We start from the raw sequence: 17,602 nt of genomic DNA, 5'->3' as shown, positions 1-17,602 counted from the left end.
GATATTGGGATCCCCAACACTGGAACCCGACCGAGTGTCCTTTCATTTTTATCCTTGTATTTGTGAATTAAAACAAAAAAAGATTTGCAGCAGCTACTTTTGTCAGTGCCCCTCTCTTCAGTGAGGCAGAGACTGCCCTTCCGGTGAGAGGGAAAGTCCCCTTTCAGAGGGACGTTGGTCACTGCCCTGCTCTCCCCTCACCGTCACCCTCAGAACTGACAGACATTATGAGAGACAGCACCTCATGGGGTTCCAGGTCTTTAATTTTCCCTGCTTGATCTTTTTTTGCTTTGTTTTGTTTTTCAACACCAAATTGGCAGAAAAATGGCCGGGGCTGGTGGGCATGGGGCGGTCCATTGAGAAATCCCCAAAATTCACACTGAGGTTTCAGGTGATGGCTGCTGAGATGGAAGACGAGGTCAGGGTTCCTAGAGATTTCCCAGCCCACCCTAGAACTTTTTTGCAAATGCTGGGGAAGAGGTCAGTACAGGTCCTCCATTACTGTTGATGAAGGCAGAAGTCGTTTTCTCCCCCACCCCCGACTTGTTCAGAGATGTGGAAGTAGAAGGCTGCGATCTCTAATTGCCTACGATCTTCTCTTAAAAATATAAAACACGTGCAGTTGGCTTTGGTACAAAAAAGAAAAGAAAAGAACAACAAAACATTCTCGTCCCTGTAGATTTTTTCCCCTGCACCCCTAACAAACCATTATGGCACCCCGACTTCTATTCCATCAACTCTAGGAAGCCAGGTTATCGCCCTAGGGCTCCCATAGAGGACAGAGAGAAGGGAGGACAGTGGTAAGAGGTGGAGGGGACCGGGCAGAGGGACATGGCCCTGCCCACAGCCCTCCTTAAAGGGCAGTAGGGTCCTGTGGCTGCAGCCTCTCCTCAAAGATGGGGGTTGCTGGGGAGGGGTGTTAGGGCTAGAACCCGGCAGCTGCATGGTTAAGCCTGAATATACCCCAGTAGTGTTAAAGGACAAGGCCCCCTGATCCCTATGGCTTGGTTCCCATGTCCCTGGTCCTTTAAATCCCCCCTCTTCCCCATAACTAATAAACAATAAATAAATAAATTTTCCTAAAGTAGAGGGAAGAAGGCATGAAAAACTGGCATCTGTGGTGGAGCTTTGGATGCCACCTGGGGGTACTGTGGCCTAATTCCCCCAGCTGCTTAAATGGCCCCAGGCATCCAAGGATCCCAAGAGCTGGCAAGAACAATCAGCAGTTCTTTCAAATGTTCCCTCATCATTGGCAAATTGGAGTCCCCAAGGTTTGCCCCCCTCAGTAATGTTCTTCAGTGGGGCACAGGGCAGGGGGAGGGGCCCCCTTAGCTCTCCGAGGCTATAGGCTCCCCGTCGCGGCTCTCCGTCTCCTCCGGGATGTCCTGCATTCGGGTGAAGTCTGGAGGGGGACAGGGCAAAGCCAGTTAGTAAGTGGGGGCTCCCATGAGGAACTGCAGTCCCACAATAATGCCTCCCCATCTGCGGGCCCAGGGGCTCTGAGGGTTGTGAAGGATGGCAGAGGTCTGTGAGTCCTTGCAGGAGGGGAAAACCTGCCAACAAGGTAACTATGTACCCACACCTAGGTACACACCTGATACACTTTTTAAGTATACAAAGATATAATTTGACTGATAAAATACAAAACACTTTAAGATTGTAATATGAAGTCACAATAGCTTTTCTATTTCCTGAACCTGACTATAAGAACTTGGAGGTCTCTGAAATTTTTTTACTTTAAAAATCCATTTCTCACCAGGCACAGTGGCATACACCTGTAGTCACAGCTACTCAAGAGGCTTGAGCCCAGGAGTTCAAATCCAGCCTGGGCAACACGGTGATACTCTTGTCTCTTAAAAAAAAAAAAAAATCCATCCCTACTTGAAAAGGTTGGGAATCTCCGACCATCTGGAGAAGGAGAGGCCCCTACGCACTCTCCTTCCTAGAGTTCCACCACTCATTCATCCTCAGACAAAACAGGAAGTCCTCTCTGTGTCCCTCCCTACAGTTACTATAGGTCTCAGGGGTCGGTTGGGGCCCATTTGGAAGCCACAGCCAAAAGGCCTGTACTCAGGCTGCACTCTACCTCTAGTCCATGTCTCCGCCAGGGTCTCACCTCGTGGACTGTGGGGCGGAGACAGACGGCTGCTACCCTCCTCCTCGCTGCCAGTGTCAGGGTCACTGCTGTCTTGCAGCCGTTCTTCGGGGCTACCCAGTTCCTGCCTCTCTCGATCCTCAAAGGGTCGATGGACGGAGCGAACAGTCACAGGCAGATCCAGGCGGTCAGGGCCTCGGCTGGGCTGTGGACAGCAGGCAAGAAAAGCAGCAGGCCAGGGATGGAGCGGTGTGAAGACTGCAGGCTCTGCTTACTGGGGGCAGTGGACCCTGCTGGGCCCTGATATGATTCTCTCCACCAGGGCTCACCAACAACTCCCCTTCAGAAAATCTACCACCAACTGATTTCTTTCAGCATCATCACCGGGTTATTACCCTTCAACACTCGCTGCACCCATCTAAATTTCTTTTCAGTTCTTCAACCAGTATCTTAATATCCTTCAAATCTGTTGCCTGATTTCATTTGGGCTTAAATTCCCAACTGCCCAATTTCTTTCAGGTTCTATGGATCCTTATGTCTGCCCCAGGTCAGTTCACTACTCCAAGCCGCCTTACCTGTGGAGGGTTGAAACTCAAGTACAGGGCATCGCCTGCAGGGAGGCTGCGCCGCCGAGGGTCCAGAGGCCTGCGGGCCCAGGGGGCCTCAGCTGGGAGTGGCTCAGTCTGGCCCAAGGCGGCCAGTTGCCTGCGAGCCTCTTCAGCTTCCCGCTCCAGCAGAGCCCGGGCCTGCTCGCTCTCCCGGAGCCGGGCTTCCAGGCTGCCAGCCTCGGTTGCTCGTTCTTCGCCTAGCCGCCGGCAGCGCCGTAATTCCTCCTGCAGCAGTGCATGCTGCCGCTGCAGTAATGCCAGTTCTGTGGCCTGCTTTTCAGGAGCCGTGGGGGCAGCCCCAGCCCTGCCAGCCTCCCCATCCCGAGAGTTGGCTCGGGACAGCTTCTCTCTCCGCTCAGGGCCCTCAGGGAACCGGGCTTCCATCAAGGTGTCCTGCTGGGCCACAGCCGCCTGGCCGTAGAATTGGGACAGAAAGGTGTATCAGAAAATCCTGTTTTCTTCTACCACTCACCCTCACCCCCGAGGCCCTGGTCATCACTCCTGAAGAGCTTGGACTGAGGGAATATTTAGAAAGGTCTGTTAGGATGGTTATGCTCTACCTAAATGGGCATGTCTGACCTGGCCCCTCCCCTTCCCCATTCTAACCCCTTCCCTGCTGACCTGTAGGCCATGTAGAAGTCCATAGAGATTGACCAATCGCTGTAACGCCTCCTGAGGACAGAGGAGAGGGTGGAAACAGGACCCAAGCTTCAGGACGGAAGAACTGCCCAGAAGTTGAATAAGTGTGGGTGTGGGGACGACAGTATCTGGAGAGATACTCTGAAGTGTAGACTACCCCCCACACCACTCCAACTTGGGCTATAATTTCTCAGACTGAGAATACCCTCAAGTTTTCCATGCCATCAAATTCCCATCTTACCTCCTGGGGAGATCTCAGCTGATTTCCATTTCGATCCTGCAGAAATGGGCAAGGATGGGGAGTCAGCAGGCACACAAATCTCTGGTTCCTGCCCCCAGTGGCTTTGTGTAGAGGATCCATAGGCCTTTCCCACCCTCTAGCCAAGTCTTGGAACCTCTTGGGGACCCACCTTCTGGCTGGACTCTGAGTCAGCTCTGCAGAGCTCAATGGAGCCATTGAATGTTCTGGTCTCACCATCTGTTGGGAAGGGGAAAGGGATGGGCTGGGCTCATTTCCCCAGGGCCCTGACACCACTGGTTCCCTGGTACCACCCCATTCTTTTTAGCCCCTCCCACCTACTACCTTGGTTCCCTGCCCTGGCACTCACTGGCAGTGACCCCAGGACTCGTGTTACCACTGCTGTCTGGTTCCAAGGGCAAGGTTGGTTCTCGGGGCGTCAAGAGCAGTTCCACCCCAGGCCCCACCAGCAGGTCTTTCAGGCCCTCCACTGTGAGGAAAGAAGAGGAGGTGAGGACAGAAGTGACATGGAACCTTGCGTGGGAATGCTGTTCACCCCTGACACATGGGACACGCAGGCTTCCAGGGGAATGCTCTGGCATGGGCAGCAGGGCTTCAGTCACACAACCACGTGGGAGGCAAAGGGCATGAAAGGTGCCCGAGGGGAGAGCTGGGTGCAATGGTGCACGCCTGCAGTCCCAGCTACTAGGGAGGCTGGGGTGGGAGGATTGCTCGAGCCTAGGAGTTCGAAGCCAGTCTGGGCAACAAAGTGAGACCCCTGTCTCAAAAAAAAAATGCCTAAGGGGCAGCACAAGTGTATGCAGCATGAGTGATGTCAAACAGTAGCAAGGACCTGTAACCTCCTCCCCTGCCTTTCCCAGGAACCAGCATAGAATAGGCATCCAGGGATGTTGATGGACTATGGGGTTGGCATCCCCCTTTTCTTTGTGTATCCAGGTCTAGTCGTGTGTCCGCATTCTGTGATGGTGAGTGCATGAGCCTGGACTCTTCCCTGGGATCTCCCTCACCCTCACGGATGGCATCCTGCAGCAGCCGCTCGCCACGAGGAGACTCAAGGGACTCTGAGCGGAAAAGGCCCCGGGGCAGGTTGGGCAGGGACATCCCACTGCTGCCATCCTCTTCCGCCTGGAAATGGGTCATCTCAGCAAACAGCCCGACCTTCTCTTGCAGCAGCTCCACCAGTGCCCGGTCCTTCTGTTGCAACTCCACTGTGGATTAAAAAAAAACAGGTGAGCACAGGGGAGGGCCTGGGGGTACCCATAAGAACCAGTGGAGGAGCAGCCCTAGGGGTAGAGGGGCAGAGTGGCATGACTTAATTTTGGTTTTTTGGCATTTTTTGTTTTTTTTTTTTTTTTTTTTTTGAGACAGAGTCTCACTTTTTTGCCTGGGCTAGAGTGCTGTGGCGTCATCCTAGCTCGCAGCAACCTCAAACTCCTGGGCTCAAGCGACCCTACTGCCTCAGCCTCCAGAGTAGCTGGGACTATACAGGCATGCGCCACCATGCCTGGCTAATTTTTTCTATATATTTTTAGTTGTCCGATTAATTTCTTTCTATTTTTAGTAGAGACGGGGTCAGGCTGGTTTCGAACTCCTGAGCTCAAACAATCCGCCCGCCTCGGCCTCCCAGAGTGCTAGGATTACAGGCATGAGCCACCACACCCAGCCCGGTTTTATGGCATTTATGAAAAAGAAAAAACTTTTTTCAGGGGAAAAATAACACATGTACTTTTGCTTTAAAAACAAAAGTAAAAAACATTTGTGGCATGGGTTACAGGTTGTCCACCATCTGTCCACAGGTTACAGGTTGTCTTCCCATCTTCCTTTAATTAGAGAATGCATACAAATTTCATCTGGGCACATGGCTGCCCAGTTAATGATGACGTTTTCCAGCCTGACTTGCAGTTAGATATTGCCATGTGACTAAACTCTGGCCAATGGGTGTGAGCGTCTTCCAGATCTGCCCTTTAAAGAAATGGGTATAAATTCTGTTTGCTCCTTTACTCCTTCCTGCTAGGTGGGATGCAGATGTGATAGTGGGAGCTAGAGTAGCCACTTTGGACATAGACATAGAAGCTTCATGTTAAAGATGGCAGGGCTGCACTTCAGAACTACCCTGCACTTTCCGCTTTGGACTGTTATTAATATATGAAGAGGAATAGTCTTCTACCTTTTTTAAGCAACTTATTTTTGTTGATCTTTTTGTATAGTAGTTAGATCATAGCCTAACTAATATAAGGCCTTATGATGAAAAAGTAAATTACTCTCCCAACCCTGGTCTTCTATATTATTTTAACACAAATAGTAGCATATACTTTACCTTGTTTCGTTTTTTTTTTTATTTTTGAGATAGGGTCTTGCTCTGTTGCCCAGGCTAGAGTGAAGTGGCATCATCATAGCTCACTGTAACCTTGAACTCCTGGGCTCAAACAATCCTCCTGCCTCAGCCTCCCAAGTAGCTGGGACTATAGATGTGTACCACCACACCCAGCTAATTTTTTTTTCTATTTTTTGTAGAGATGGGGTCTCCCTTCTTGTTCAGGCTGGTCTCGAAATCCTGACCTCAAGTGATCCTCCTGCCTCAGCCTCCCAGAGTGCTGATTACAGGTGTGAGCCACCGTGCCCAGCCTATATTGTATCAAACCTTACTCTTTGCATTTAACAGTACAATTTGGTTATAGATCTACATCAGCCCTCATAGGGCCATATCGTCTTTTTAATAGCTACATAGTATTCTATAGTGTGGATGCATCATAAATTATTTAATGAGCTCTCTGTGGGTAGACTTACTCTTGATTCGCCGCAGGTAAGCCTCATCCTCTGTCTCAATCAGGGGGAAGTCTTCCCTGGATGGGCATCTGGAGGGGTAACAGGTCAGGTGGGGTTGGGAGACAGAAACTAGGTTATAGATCAGGAATCAGCCTACTCTCCTTCTCAAACATGTCCTGTGCTTCCCTCTTCTGGTAAGACTCCTCCGCCTCACACCCTGGCTTCCTTCACTCTTGACCCTCTCCTTTTCTTCTGCATTTACTGGTATGGAACTCTCCAAAGATTGCTTAGAAAGGCAGCATGGTGCAGAGGGTCAGTACAGGCTTTAGCATCAAGCAAACTGGGTTCAAATCCTGGCTCTACTATTTACCAGGTGGTAACCTCTGTATTTCATCATCGGAAAAATGAGGGTAATATCTTCCCTAACAGGTTTTTTTGTTAGGATTAAATGAGATGTTACAGTGCTTTGAACGTTATAGAGTCTCAATAAATCAATTACAATTAATATGAATAATTATAATTTCCACAATTACAAATATTAATACTATTAATAAAGAGGCTACTATGGATCTACTGTTAACAGGACAGGTATTTTGAACTGTTTTCCTAGAATAGGCGATTTCATATATTTGTATGCATTTCTGAAAAACTTGTTTAAAAGTCTAAATTGCAGAAATAAAAAATAGGATATTACGAAGCAGAGAATAATCCATCCTCTGAAAGCTAAAAAAAAAATTTTAAATCCTAACTGGAGTTCATTTTTTAGGCATTTTGTTTAAGAATCCATTTAAAACATTTTTCCTGCGCTTTACTTGCATTTCTTTCCATTGTAATTAGACACATAGTTGGCTGCCTCAAATCTAATGTGCATCCAAAAGAAGCTAAAGATGTGTTGCTTTGGCACACTGATTTCCTTCTTGCTTCTACTGTGTCAAGTTTGTTTATGAGACTTGTTCCTCTTATCTCTACTATCAGTGCTTTCGTTATCCTCTTTTTCATTCAATTTTAGAAAATAAATCAAAATACAATCCAATCCAAATAATAGCCTTCTGCCCACAGAATGAGATGTTAATATAACTGAAATTATACTGTTGTCTGGCAGGTTTGTCACCAGGTGACAGCACAAAGTATTCCTTTGCTTGTCAGCTCATATTGCATTTGAAAGGTTATCAAGGTTGGCAGCATACAAAACATGACTTTATGGGACATAAGAACATAGGTGACCTTTCCTGTCTTGGGCCATCTTGTTTCTTCCTTGGCCTCTACCCCCACCTCTGAATGCTGGTTTCTGTTCCCAGGGAGTGCTGTGGCCTGGGGTCTGACACTGCGGGGGCCCTGAGGCCATATGCACACGCGGGCAGCAGGCAGACACTCACACGCATACACTCCGCTGAATGACGCGGATCCACGTGCTCCGGTCATCCCGGGATGCTGTGTGCACCTCATACATCTCGGGCGGGGCCGCGCTGATCAGAAACATCCCCTTCTCCTGGTTAGCAATGTCCCGCACGATTAAATTCTGCAGTGATACCACTGAGGGCTTGTCCTGCCAGTCAGGGAAAAAGGAAGGATTAAGCCTGGGAATCCTGACCCTTGGATAGTGGGCCTTCAATCCTTCTGGAATGCCAAAGGGTTGAAGAGTGATCCTACAATAAAAGTTAAGAGCCCAGGCTTTGGTACCAGCCAGAAAGGCCTTAGAAATGTGTTTGACCCTTGCCAGATTGTTTAACTAACTTTAAGATTTACTTTTGTCATCTACAAAATGAGGATGACAATAATAGGCCTTTTTCACAGGTGTAAAATGTCTGTGCACAGTAACAGTGTTAACTGTTCTTATTTTTTATCATTATATTATAGTAATAATTACAATAATAGCTGTTTTACTCTGGAGGACTCCAGGGCTCTTTTGGACTTGGAAAGGAAAGCAAAAGAGCCTGAAACACTTGTCTGTGCTGAGAAAGAACAATGAAGGTCTCACCAGAGTAGGAAAGATGTACTTCTGGTCCTTCTCCTGGAGAAATACCAACACATCTGTCATCAGCAGCATTAGCACATCTGGCAGGGGGATAATGGTAGGAGAACAGTCAGCACTAGGTTTGAGCAGCTGTTTCCCTCTTTCCCAAGGACCAGGCTTACCCCATCAGTTTAGAGCTCCTGATTCCCCTCTTCCTGGCCTCTCTTCCCTCTGATTACTTCCTCCACCTTTTCAGACCTCCTACCTTCCCATTCTTATAGCTCAGAAATGCGGTGGTGGGGCGGGGGGTGGAGATGCATGTGCTATCAGATAAAACAGCTTCTTGGGCTAGCGGGGACCACAGGGGATCATTCACTGCCTTTGGAGGAAACCCTCTTTGACTGACTGATTCAGGTTTCTTAACCTGGGGTCTAGGCTTCAGGGGCCCTGTAATTTCTCTGAGGTTGCATAAACAGTTTTACATATTAACATAACACATATGTGTATTTTTCTGGGTGAAAGAGTCTGAAATTTTTGTGTAAGTCATAGGAATTCCCAGAACAAGAGGGGCCATACTTTCTCAGCCTTTAAGTTCCATGTATAACATCTAACTAATGCAAAACCTTTTTGGATACCTGACCTCAATTCCCCCTGCCCTGCTATATTTTCACTTCTCATTTTGTGCTCCACAGGGAGGGAGAAAGTCAGTTTCCTTCCTCTAAAGAAGGACTGAAAAACCATCCCTCCATCCATCTCCTTCAGCCCTAGCAGGCCCTTGCTTCATTTTCCCTTTCTGCCCCACCCTCCAGGCTCTCAGATTCTATGAGGTCCTGCACTCTAAGACCGAGGGAGGAAACCAAGGTCAATTCCATAAAACTTGGATGTCATGGTCAAGAAAACACACACTCACCCTTTGCCGTTGGGGATCTTACTAAACTGTGGGCACACAGAAGGGGAGGGCTTTTGCTAAATGCTTCAGAAATAAAGCTCTCCAGCCTTGCTATTTTTAATCCCCCATGGTTTATATTCTTAGCTGCTGCGTGGGAGGGATGGGAAAAAGAGAAAGGGATAAAGGAAAGAGCCTGGTGAAGACTGACAATATCCAAGCCCAGGGAGTAGGGATTTCATGACATGGGTTCAGAGGCTCAGGCAGGCTCTGGCCTCAGGTGTCACAATTTACTTCTGTCCTTCATTCCTTACTCGCAAGCCGAGGCCTGCGATTATCTTGCTTTGATTTAAGTAGGAAAGACTGGCGGTGCAGAAAATTTCTGGGAAGAGAGCCTGGGAAAGTGTGCCCTTGTTCCCAACCTGTCCCCTCTGCTCTGTTCTCTCTTCTCTGCCCTGCCCATCCTTCACTGGGCTCAGGGCCCTCCTCTGGGCCTTCCCCAGATGTGTTCCCAAAGCTGCTGATCATTCCTCAGCCCTGGTAGCTGGGATTCCACCTGGGGGGATCAACTTCCTTGATCAGGCCCCCGGTCTGGGAGTTTCTTTGTCTTCCTCAATAAAACTGGTAGCTTTCTGGGCATGTAAGGACCAAAGAAATGAAAAAATACTGACAAGGAAGTCCCTATATGGTCCATAAAGGTAAATGCAGAATTCAGACTTTTGCTGCCACAGAAACCATGTTTTCTCCTCCCACTGAGTCTTACTGTCATGTGGGCTGCATAAAGAGAGGCTGGTCCTAAGGGCTGGATGCATTTCCCACTCTGTATCTGACTCTGGACTCTTGCCTGGTCTGCCAAGCAAGTCACTGACCTTTGAAGCGCCCAGTTGCTGTTTTCCACAGCAGGCAGCCGTCATGGATGAGCTTGCGCCGCAGAAGTTCCTCTCGGCCAAAGGGGCCCTTGCCAGGCACTGGGGTCTGGGCCCGAGGGTCCATGCGGTTGTAGATCTCCTGCAGACGGGCCCCTTTCTCCAGCTCGTGCACGTCCTGGTCCACATTGGACAGCAACTCCTTCACTAGCCCCAGTGCTGTTGTCAGGTCTTGGCGCTCCTCCTCGATCCCTGGCACCGAGATGTTGGCACAGAGGACAGCTCAAGCCAGCTTTATTCCAGCCAATTCCCACCGTGTCTTAATTGTACCTTTAGTGGCTGCCCAGAGTTCCACACCTGACCCTACCCCTTCCCTTGATCATCCCAAGCCTTTCCCCACCTCAGGTATCGTTCTCCCTCCCTGTGACCTCCTACTCACCATGGGAATGCTGCAGGATGCGGCTAATGAGCACCGGGTACTTGGTGATACGTTGAGTCACCAGCAGGATGCATTCCTGTACCCCATGCCGCTTCAGTACAGCTGAGCGGGTCACTTTCTACAAAGGAAGAAGCAGGGCTCAGGGCCAGAAGGCAAGGTGACAGAAAGGCTTGGCATCTAAGCTCTGGGGCTGGCCCTGCCTTGGCCATTTACCTCATCCTGGCCTAGGTGATCGCATCTGGAAAATGGAGATAATGACGCCACATCTGTTGTGAGGGCCAGCCAAAGTAGTGAAAAGTGCTTAGGAAACTACTACGATGTGCTCTACCACTCCAAGGGACCCTCGAGTGGATGGGTCCCCAGGGTGGGTGAATGCATGACCTCCATGTGGGTGCAGCTCGCATGCACTAGCCCCACAAATGGGAGAGGCTAGGTTTGGGCCATGAGAGAAGGCTCTGAGTGTGGGTTCTAGAGAGGTCTGCTCACCCGGATGAATTGTTGGAAGCGTTTGTCTCGGGCATACAACTCCTTATAGAGCTTTAAGGCCTTGGTGTGGCGGCTGCAGAACTCCGAGTAGGTCTTACGCATCTGCTCTGCACTGGGACCTGAGAACTAGAAGTCGGTGGGGCAAGGCTAGGTCAGCATTTCCCCCACAGCCACAACTTATCCCCTGGATACTTCTCTGACCTCCTGCCAAACAGGCTGGCTTCCTGCCTCTCCAGCTCTCCCTGGCTCCCCTCCCACCCCTAGCGTTTAGAGGCAAGAAATGCCCAGCCCAGTCACACCTCCTTCCATGAACATTACCCAGCAGTCTTTGCCTTTTCCCACCTGGCTGATAAGCAGGTCACCCAAGCGATGGATGACAAAGTTCCGGGTGCTGCCAGGGCACAGGGCCTGGCGTCGGCGTTCTAACAGCTGGCTGAGGAAGCGTGTATGGATGTCATTGAGCTCATCCACACAGGGGAACAGGCCCTGGACCACTCCTGGCTCCAGCTGTAGCTCTTCCAGCATCCCCGTGCGGAAGAGGCGGGTCATGATCTTCAGTGTCCTCACGTGGTGCAGTTCTGTCTGGATTAGCTCTGTGGGGACAATAGGACATTTGGCCTCTACCCTGGCTTGGCTTTAATTAGTGGCACCCTAGGCTAGGGACCTCAGGGCTCTGATGAGGTTTTCAAGGTCCCTTTCAGGTCAACATTCTGCATTATTATTATCTTAGGTCACTTCTAATAATTTTTTAGTTTCACACCTTGTCATCTCAAGCTGTAGGCTATTTTACGACAAGAATCGTGTCTTCTACACATCTAGGTTTACCACAGTCTTCAGCATTGTGTGGGCATGCAATGGATACAAAGTAAAGACTAAGGACTGAATTGAAGAAAGGATAAAGATAGGGCCTTGGAGAGCAACAGCACCTTGGTAGGGACCTAGTGGACAACCTGTGGGATGCCAGGTAGGGTCTTGGAGGCCAAGAGGATATAAGGGAAAGGGTCTTGAGAGGTAGGGGCTGACAAAGAGAAGGACACAGACACACAGGACCTGGTGAGGGAAGAGGAAGACGAGGGTGGTCTTGGCTCACCATAGATGACATCCTGCTGCTTCATCACCTCCTTTTTATGCTGCTGTAGGAAGCTACCATCCACAGCAAGGCTCCAGGAATCAGCTGTAAAGTCCTTCTCATCCATCTCGAAGTCACTCATCAGCTCATTATAGATCACCTCCGCACCTGGACATTGGTTGGGGAGGCAACTCAGAGCCAACTTCTCTGCCCTGAGCCCTGGGCCCTTCTCTAGATCCCTTCCCTCTCCACCCCTCCCAGCCATTCCACCAGCCACTCAGCCCCCCTTCATCTTTCCCCAGGCCTCCTGCAGGCCTGGCATGCTCACCTTCATCAATGAGGGATTCCACAGACAGGGTTCGGTTCCGCATGTTGAGGGAGTCTGTGGACTGTGAGAGGATCCGGCGCAGCCCCAGGGGAGACTCATCGTTGAAATGTCTAAAGGAAGCGGAGGCTGTCTGCATTACCCCCACTCGGACAAGAGAGCCCTTCCCAGGTAGGCAACCAAGGCCGGGGTCCAAGAGGCAGTCACCCTAAGCTCTCCTTACTTGTCTATCTACACTTCTGAACTCAGTGATGGAGAAGGATCTCTCAGTGCCCCTTGGTCTTCACTGCCACATTCTCTGCCTGCCTGGCTCCCCCTTCCCCAAGCAGAGGCTCACCCAGCAATGTTGGTGGTAGAAACACTCTTGGCTAAAGACAGGGAAGAGCGGCCACGACGGGAACCAAGGAGGGACTGCCGGAAGCTGTCGGAGGGGTAGATGGCGGAGCTGGGCCGCTCCCGGATGGTTGCTGTGGGGCAGAGACACCATGCAGTCAAACATCAAACTCTGCTTCTTTCCGGGGTTCAGGCCTCCCGGGCTCCTCAACTAGAAATGAGGCATCCTCTCCCCACCACCCTCAGCCCCTCTCTAGTCAAGAAAGATGATAAGGATGCTGTCACCTTACATTTGTGCAATACTCAAATGTTCACGAGAAGCTTTTTTTTGTCTTATCTTATCTCTCCCCCAAACAAGCCTATGATCAAACTGAAGCTCAAAAAAGTCAAAAGACTTGTCCGGGCTGACTCAGCTAATGGTAGGGACTCAGGCGCTGCTGGCTGCCTAAGTGCCATGTTCTTTCTGTTACACCAAAGCTGTCTGAACTGGCACTTGACAGCTGCCACCAACACTCCCAAAATGCAGTGTAAATAACTGACTATAAAAATACAGGATGTGACCAGGCTCATATGACCAGCCATTCTGAGCCCTCATCCCCATTTGGACTCTCTTGTCCTACCTCTAAGCCCAAGAGTTGGACCATCCCTTATGTCCCGCTATCACTTCCTTAAGAGGAAGGTGCTGTGCCTGGGAACGACCTCAAGGGGGCAGCAGAGGCCACAGGCTGAGAGCCTGGGGGCCAGGGTCTTATGCAGGCTCCTCCACTCCCCCACTACTCACTCTTACTTCGAAGAGAAACAGACTGTAAGGCAGTGTTGTTCTTCAGCAGAGCGGCTTTCTGTTGCTGTGAGACAGAGCAAGAGAGATACCAAGAACAGCTGTCACCCCCATAGGCATGGGCAGGAGATGGGCGGCTGGCCCCCTCGGGAGAAAGCTGGCACTGTGGTTAAGGGCATCAGGGTGGCTGAGCCCAGTGCTGTGGGGATGTGTCTACAGCAGCAGGCCTGGCCCACTTGGGGCCTGCGGCCTGGGGGTGAGGGTCTGGGCTGCCCCACGGTGAGGAGGGGGTTTGAGGAACACAGGGTAGGGAATGAATGGAAAAGGCATGAGGGTACCACACACTCACTACCCTCTCCCCCAGCCCTCTGCCCTCCCTGCCGTCTCACCTTCTGCTTGACCTTGGTACAGTTGGCGAGGGTGTCTTTACAGCGGTTGTGGATAGTCACATTGCAGGCTGGGAGGGTGGGGTAGAGAGGGTGAAGGGAGGGCCGGGTGGTACAGGAGGGGACATACCCACATGCAGACACCCATCTCCTCCTGGCCACACGGTCCTCAGAGATTCTCCCCCCTTCCCAGACTTCTCGGCCATGACCACACCCTAGTCCCTCTCCTCCCACCTCCCTCTTTGAAGCAGGAAATGAAGTGAGAGGGGGTATGGGTGCTAAATGAAATTAAGCACTCAGCAGGGATGGGCAACCCTAACCCAGAGATGGCCTGAGGGGTGGACTAGAGAGAAGAAGGGGTTACTGGCTGCCAGAGATGAGCTCAAGAAGCACAAAGGTGGTTGAGAATGGCAGATGGAAGGGAAGACTCCCACAGAACAGAAGATGGCACAGAGGCAGCTGGGATGGGGGCTAGGGGCAGAGGGGCTTTTAGTAAATGCTCCACATTTATTTATTCCTAAAAAGCCTTGGAGGTAGATTCAATTATCCTCATTTTACGGATGAGGAACCTGTCCTAGAAAGGTTAAATCCTCTGTCAGAGGTCACAGTTAGTGGTAGAGCTGGGATTTACACTTGGGCAACTGAATCTAAAGGCCATGCTGCTTCCAGCGTGCCACATGTGTGCCCAGACTGTGGCGAGGCCTAAGCAGTTTGAAAGCTGATGGAACCAATAGCAGAGTACGGACAGGCCCAGCCCATGCCCTGCCCTGCCCTGCCCCTCCCCACCAAGCCTGTCTGCCTTCTCCCTTCCAGGCCTAAGGAGTCCTGTTCCTCCTCCTAAGGCAAATCCACAGCTCCCACACTCCATCTGCTTCTCCCCCATCCTCCGCCCCACCTTGCCGCAGGGTAGGAAAAGACGAGGAAAGGAGAGGAGGATTAGCCAGCCTAGGCACTGGGACTATGGGCTGCCCCTTCCCAGACATGCCCTCAGCCCTTGGCCTTCTCCAGCTTCCCCTCCCCTGTCCAACAACACCGGAAACTCTGCTAACTCCTTCAGACAATACCCAGCACCATGTTCACTTCCACAAATACAAGGCAGAGGGTGGAGCAGAGGGGGGACAGACAGAAGTGGGGACTACAGCTGCCCCCACCCCCCTGGAGCTCCCTTCTCCTACCCCCAACACCCAGTGTCTCTGGATCGAACCTCCGCTTTCCACCTGCTCTCAAAATAGCGTTGCCCGCCTCCCCTGTTCCCGTGGCAACAAGCTTCCGGATTGGGAATTTTGTCAGGTCTCTAGAGGGATCTAGATTGGGGTTCCCTCCTCATCCTCATAACTCTAAATTGAGCAGTGAGGAAGTAGGGAGGCCTCACTGGTTCTTTCTGGGGGTTCCTTCCCCAAGCTCCACAGGAATTTAGAGGCTAGAGCTTTTGTCTGCTATTCAGGAGCAAGTCACAATACCTCCAATTCTGCTCTAATCAGAAGCATCTCTTTGCCATAAATTCGGGAGGAACTGGGGGAAAAGCAGGAGCAGGAGCCCTCTGTATAGGCATCCTGGGAAAGAAAGGCATTTCTTGCTTATACTCCCTAAATACAAGGCTACCCTCAGATATACATACAAGTCAGGAGTTCTGACCCTATCCGGCAATGCACACACATCCTGCTGTATTCCCTCTTTCTCACTGTGTAGTCAGACTAGAAATTTGAGATGAAGGGTCTTAATCCCATCCTCCGTTTGAAACAGCAGAGATTTCAGGCTCCACCCACAGTCAATAGAAAGGAAGGGGCAAAGGGACCCTGAAGTCCCGAACATCCAGTTCTGCCCAGAAAGATGGGCAGAACCAGCTGCAAGGCTGGCAGCTTTCCACCCAGTTCCTCTATCGCCCCCCACCCTGTCCCCTCCACACATACAACATTCCTGCTCCTTCTCCAATCAGTTCCCCTACCCCTCAGCAGCTGTTCAGGGAGCAAGGGGGATGCCCAGCGGATGACAGCTGCAAAGGGAGCCATTCCAGCCTCCCCTCCCCCACATTCCCAGATAGTCCTGCTTATGCCATATTCCAACAGCCACCACCCCTCAGTGTGAGGACAGGGAGCAAGGGATCAAGCATCTGGCCCTGGCACTTGGGCCCAGCTGGGGCTCAGAGAGGAGAGTGACCCTTACGGATCCGGGGCAAAAGGACAGATGAAAAGATTAGGGTCAGTGGGCACTGAGTCTGAGTGACATTCAGGGTCCAAACTACTTACTTGGGCAGATGAGGGCTTCCTTGGCTGTGATGCTCTTGTTGCAGGCATAGCACATGGTCATGCCTGAAACTGAGATGGTGGTGAAGAGGTGCCCGTTGGTATAGCGGGCATCCTTGGCTTCCCTCATCTTCTCCTTTTCCCGGGTCTGCAGAAGAGGTGAGAGAGACAGGAAGTGAGGGTAGAAAATGCCAGGGTGCCTGGAGTCCAGAGACAGGCTGAGGGCAGAAGCAAGGGAGAAAAGCCTGTCTGAAGATGCTGGAATGACACCAATTCCTAGAGCAGAGCCACAGGGTATCAGAGGCAGCTGTCCAGGAGTGACCAGGCCAGGCTCTGGGGTAGCCAGTCCCGAAGGGTTCTGGGTCCCTGACCTACCTGGCCCCTGCGGCTGGGCTGCCTCCTGTTGCCGCTCATCTCTCTGGCTCTAGGTCTCCGCGTCCTCACTCCACCTCCCAGCCCCAGCTCTGCTCGCCCCCGAGCTCTGTACTCTCTTCTCTGTGCCGGGGGAAGATGCGCAGAGAGGAGGAGAGAGAGAAGCAGAGGGTGCCAGCTCACCAGCGCTTTCCAATCTATGGGAGTTAGCTCCTCTTATAACCATGACAACGGGTGTTAGAGCCGCTGTCTCTGTGGCAGTCACCGTGGGGGGTGGGGTCCAGGAGATCCCCTTATTAGATTGGCTGAAGGGGCAGAATGTCTCCACTGTCACCCCAAACCCAGAGGTCATGATCCCAAACCTCTAACTCTTCCACCAACACTCAGCCAAGGCACACAGGGCCTCTCTCTCTGGGGGCAGCATGGCCCATCTAACCTCAGCGAAGGGAAGCTAGTTTGGGGTCACTCCTCCTCTCTGGGATCCTGAAGTAAGGAAACTCAGCCAGCCATCTCGGTTGCTCCCAGCAGAAAATCTCTCCTGCAGTCTAACTTTTATCCCTTTCATATAACCCTCCAGAGACAAAACCTAGGATAGCTCCCTCTACTGCTCCTCACCCAATTGGTCTCTGCCATCCTAGGAAGTCCTTTCTGACATCGACTCTCCATCCTCCAGCTTTGTCTCCGTAGAGATGACGCAAACTGTCCTTCCTCTGCTTTCTCTTCTCCTGCTTCCCCCTCTTCCTCTGGCCTCTGCAAGTCAAGCCATTCTCCCTGACCTCTTATCTGTCCCTCCTTCAAGCTCCTTGCACTTCCTGAAAAGCCTGAGAAGGTGAAAAGATGGGGCTATCGTTCTTCCCACCTATTCTAGGACCTTCCTCAGTTGTCACCTCAGATCTCTGGATTTTCCCTCCACTCTTGGAGGACGCAGAGCAGGAATAGGAGCTGACAAGACCACTCCCTCCAAGGTCTCCCAGCCTCTCAGAAACCAAAGAGCAGGATCCAGATTGCTGAGGCTGAGGGTATAAGCCCCAAGTCTGAGGACCTGGGCTGGGGACAGAGAATTACAACTCAGTGGGGAGCCCTTAGCCTGAACCTTAG

General features: G+C 51.2%; 1 protein-coding gene across 6 annotated transcripts in view; it reads right to left on the bottom strand.

Annotated features, from left to right (window-relative positions):
* Positions 1-247: 247 nt before the first annotated feature.
* The window catches only part of ARHGEF2 (Rho/Rac guanine nucleotide exchange factor (GEF) 2), a 49,149-nt gene continuing 31,794 nt past the window's right edge, over positions 248-17,602 (bottom strand). For 3 of the 6 annotated variants that reach the window (XM_012658792.1, XM_012658796.1, XM_012658797.1), the window contains 21 exons: positions 16,136-16,280; positions 13,893-13,960; positions 13,507-13,570; positions 12,730-12,859; positions 12,396-12,505; positions 12,089-12,235; positions 11,341-11,591; positions 10,999-11,124; positions 10,513-10,630; positions 10,077-10,325; positions 8,346-8,422; positions 7,744-7,913; positions 6,389-6,456; positions 4,609-4,809; positions 3,951-4,070; positions 3,753-3,820; positions 3,584-3,619; positions 3,325-3,375; positions 2,671-3,114; positions 2,087-2,300; positions 248-1,402 (listed from right to left, as the gene is read on the bottom strand). In XM_012658792.1, the coding sequence (XP_012514246.1) occupies positions 1,329-1,402; positions 2,087-2,300; positions 2,671-3,114; positions 3,325-3,375; positions 3,584-3,619; positions 3,753-3,820; positions 3,951-4,070; positions 4,609-4,809; positions 6,389-6,456; positions 7,744-7,913; positions 8,346-8,422; positions 10,077-10,325; positions 10,513-10,630; positions 10,999-11,124; positions 11,341-11,591; positions 12,089-12,235; positions 12,396-12,505; positions 12,730-12,859; positions 13,507-13,570; positions 13,893-13,960; positions 16,136-16,280 (2,931 nt within the window). In that variant the 3' untranslated portion in view covers positions 248-1,328. The remainder of the gene's footprint in view (positions 1,403-2,086; positions 2,301-2,670; positions 3,115-3,324; positions 3,376-3,583; positions 3,620-3,752; positions 3,821-3,950; positions 4,071-4,608; positions 4,810-6,388; positions 6,457-7,743; positions 7,914-8,345; positions 8,423-10,076; positions 10,326-10,512; positions 10,631-10,998; positions 11,125-11,340; positions 11,592-12,088; positions 12,236-12,395; positions 12,506-12,729; positions 12,860-13,506; positions 13,571-13,892; positions 13,961-16,135; positions 16,281-17,602) is intronic. The other 3 variants (XM_012658794.1, XM_012658795.1, XM_012658798.1) reach the window with 3 other exon arrangements.

The sequence above is a fragment of the Propithecus coquereli genome, unplaced genomic scaffold (assembly GCF_000956105.1).
Source record: "Propithecus coquereli isolate 6110/MARCELLA unplaced genomic scaffold, Pcoq_1.0 Scaffold59, whole genome shotgun sequence".
Classification (NCBI taxonomy): domain Eukaryota; kingdom Metazoa; phylum Chordata; class Mammalia; order Primates; family Indriidae; genus Propithecus; species Propithecus coquereli.
This window is presented reverse-complemented; position numbering and strand designations above follow the sequence as displayed.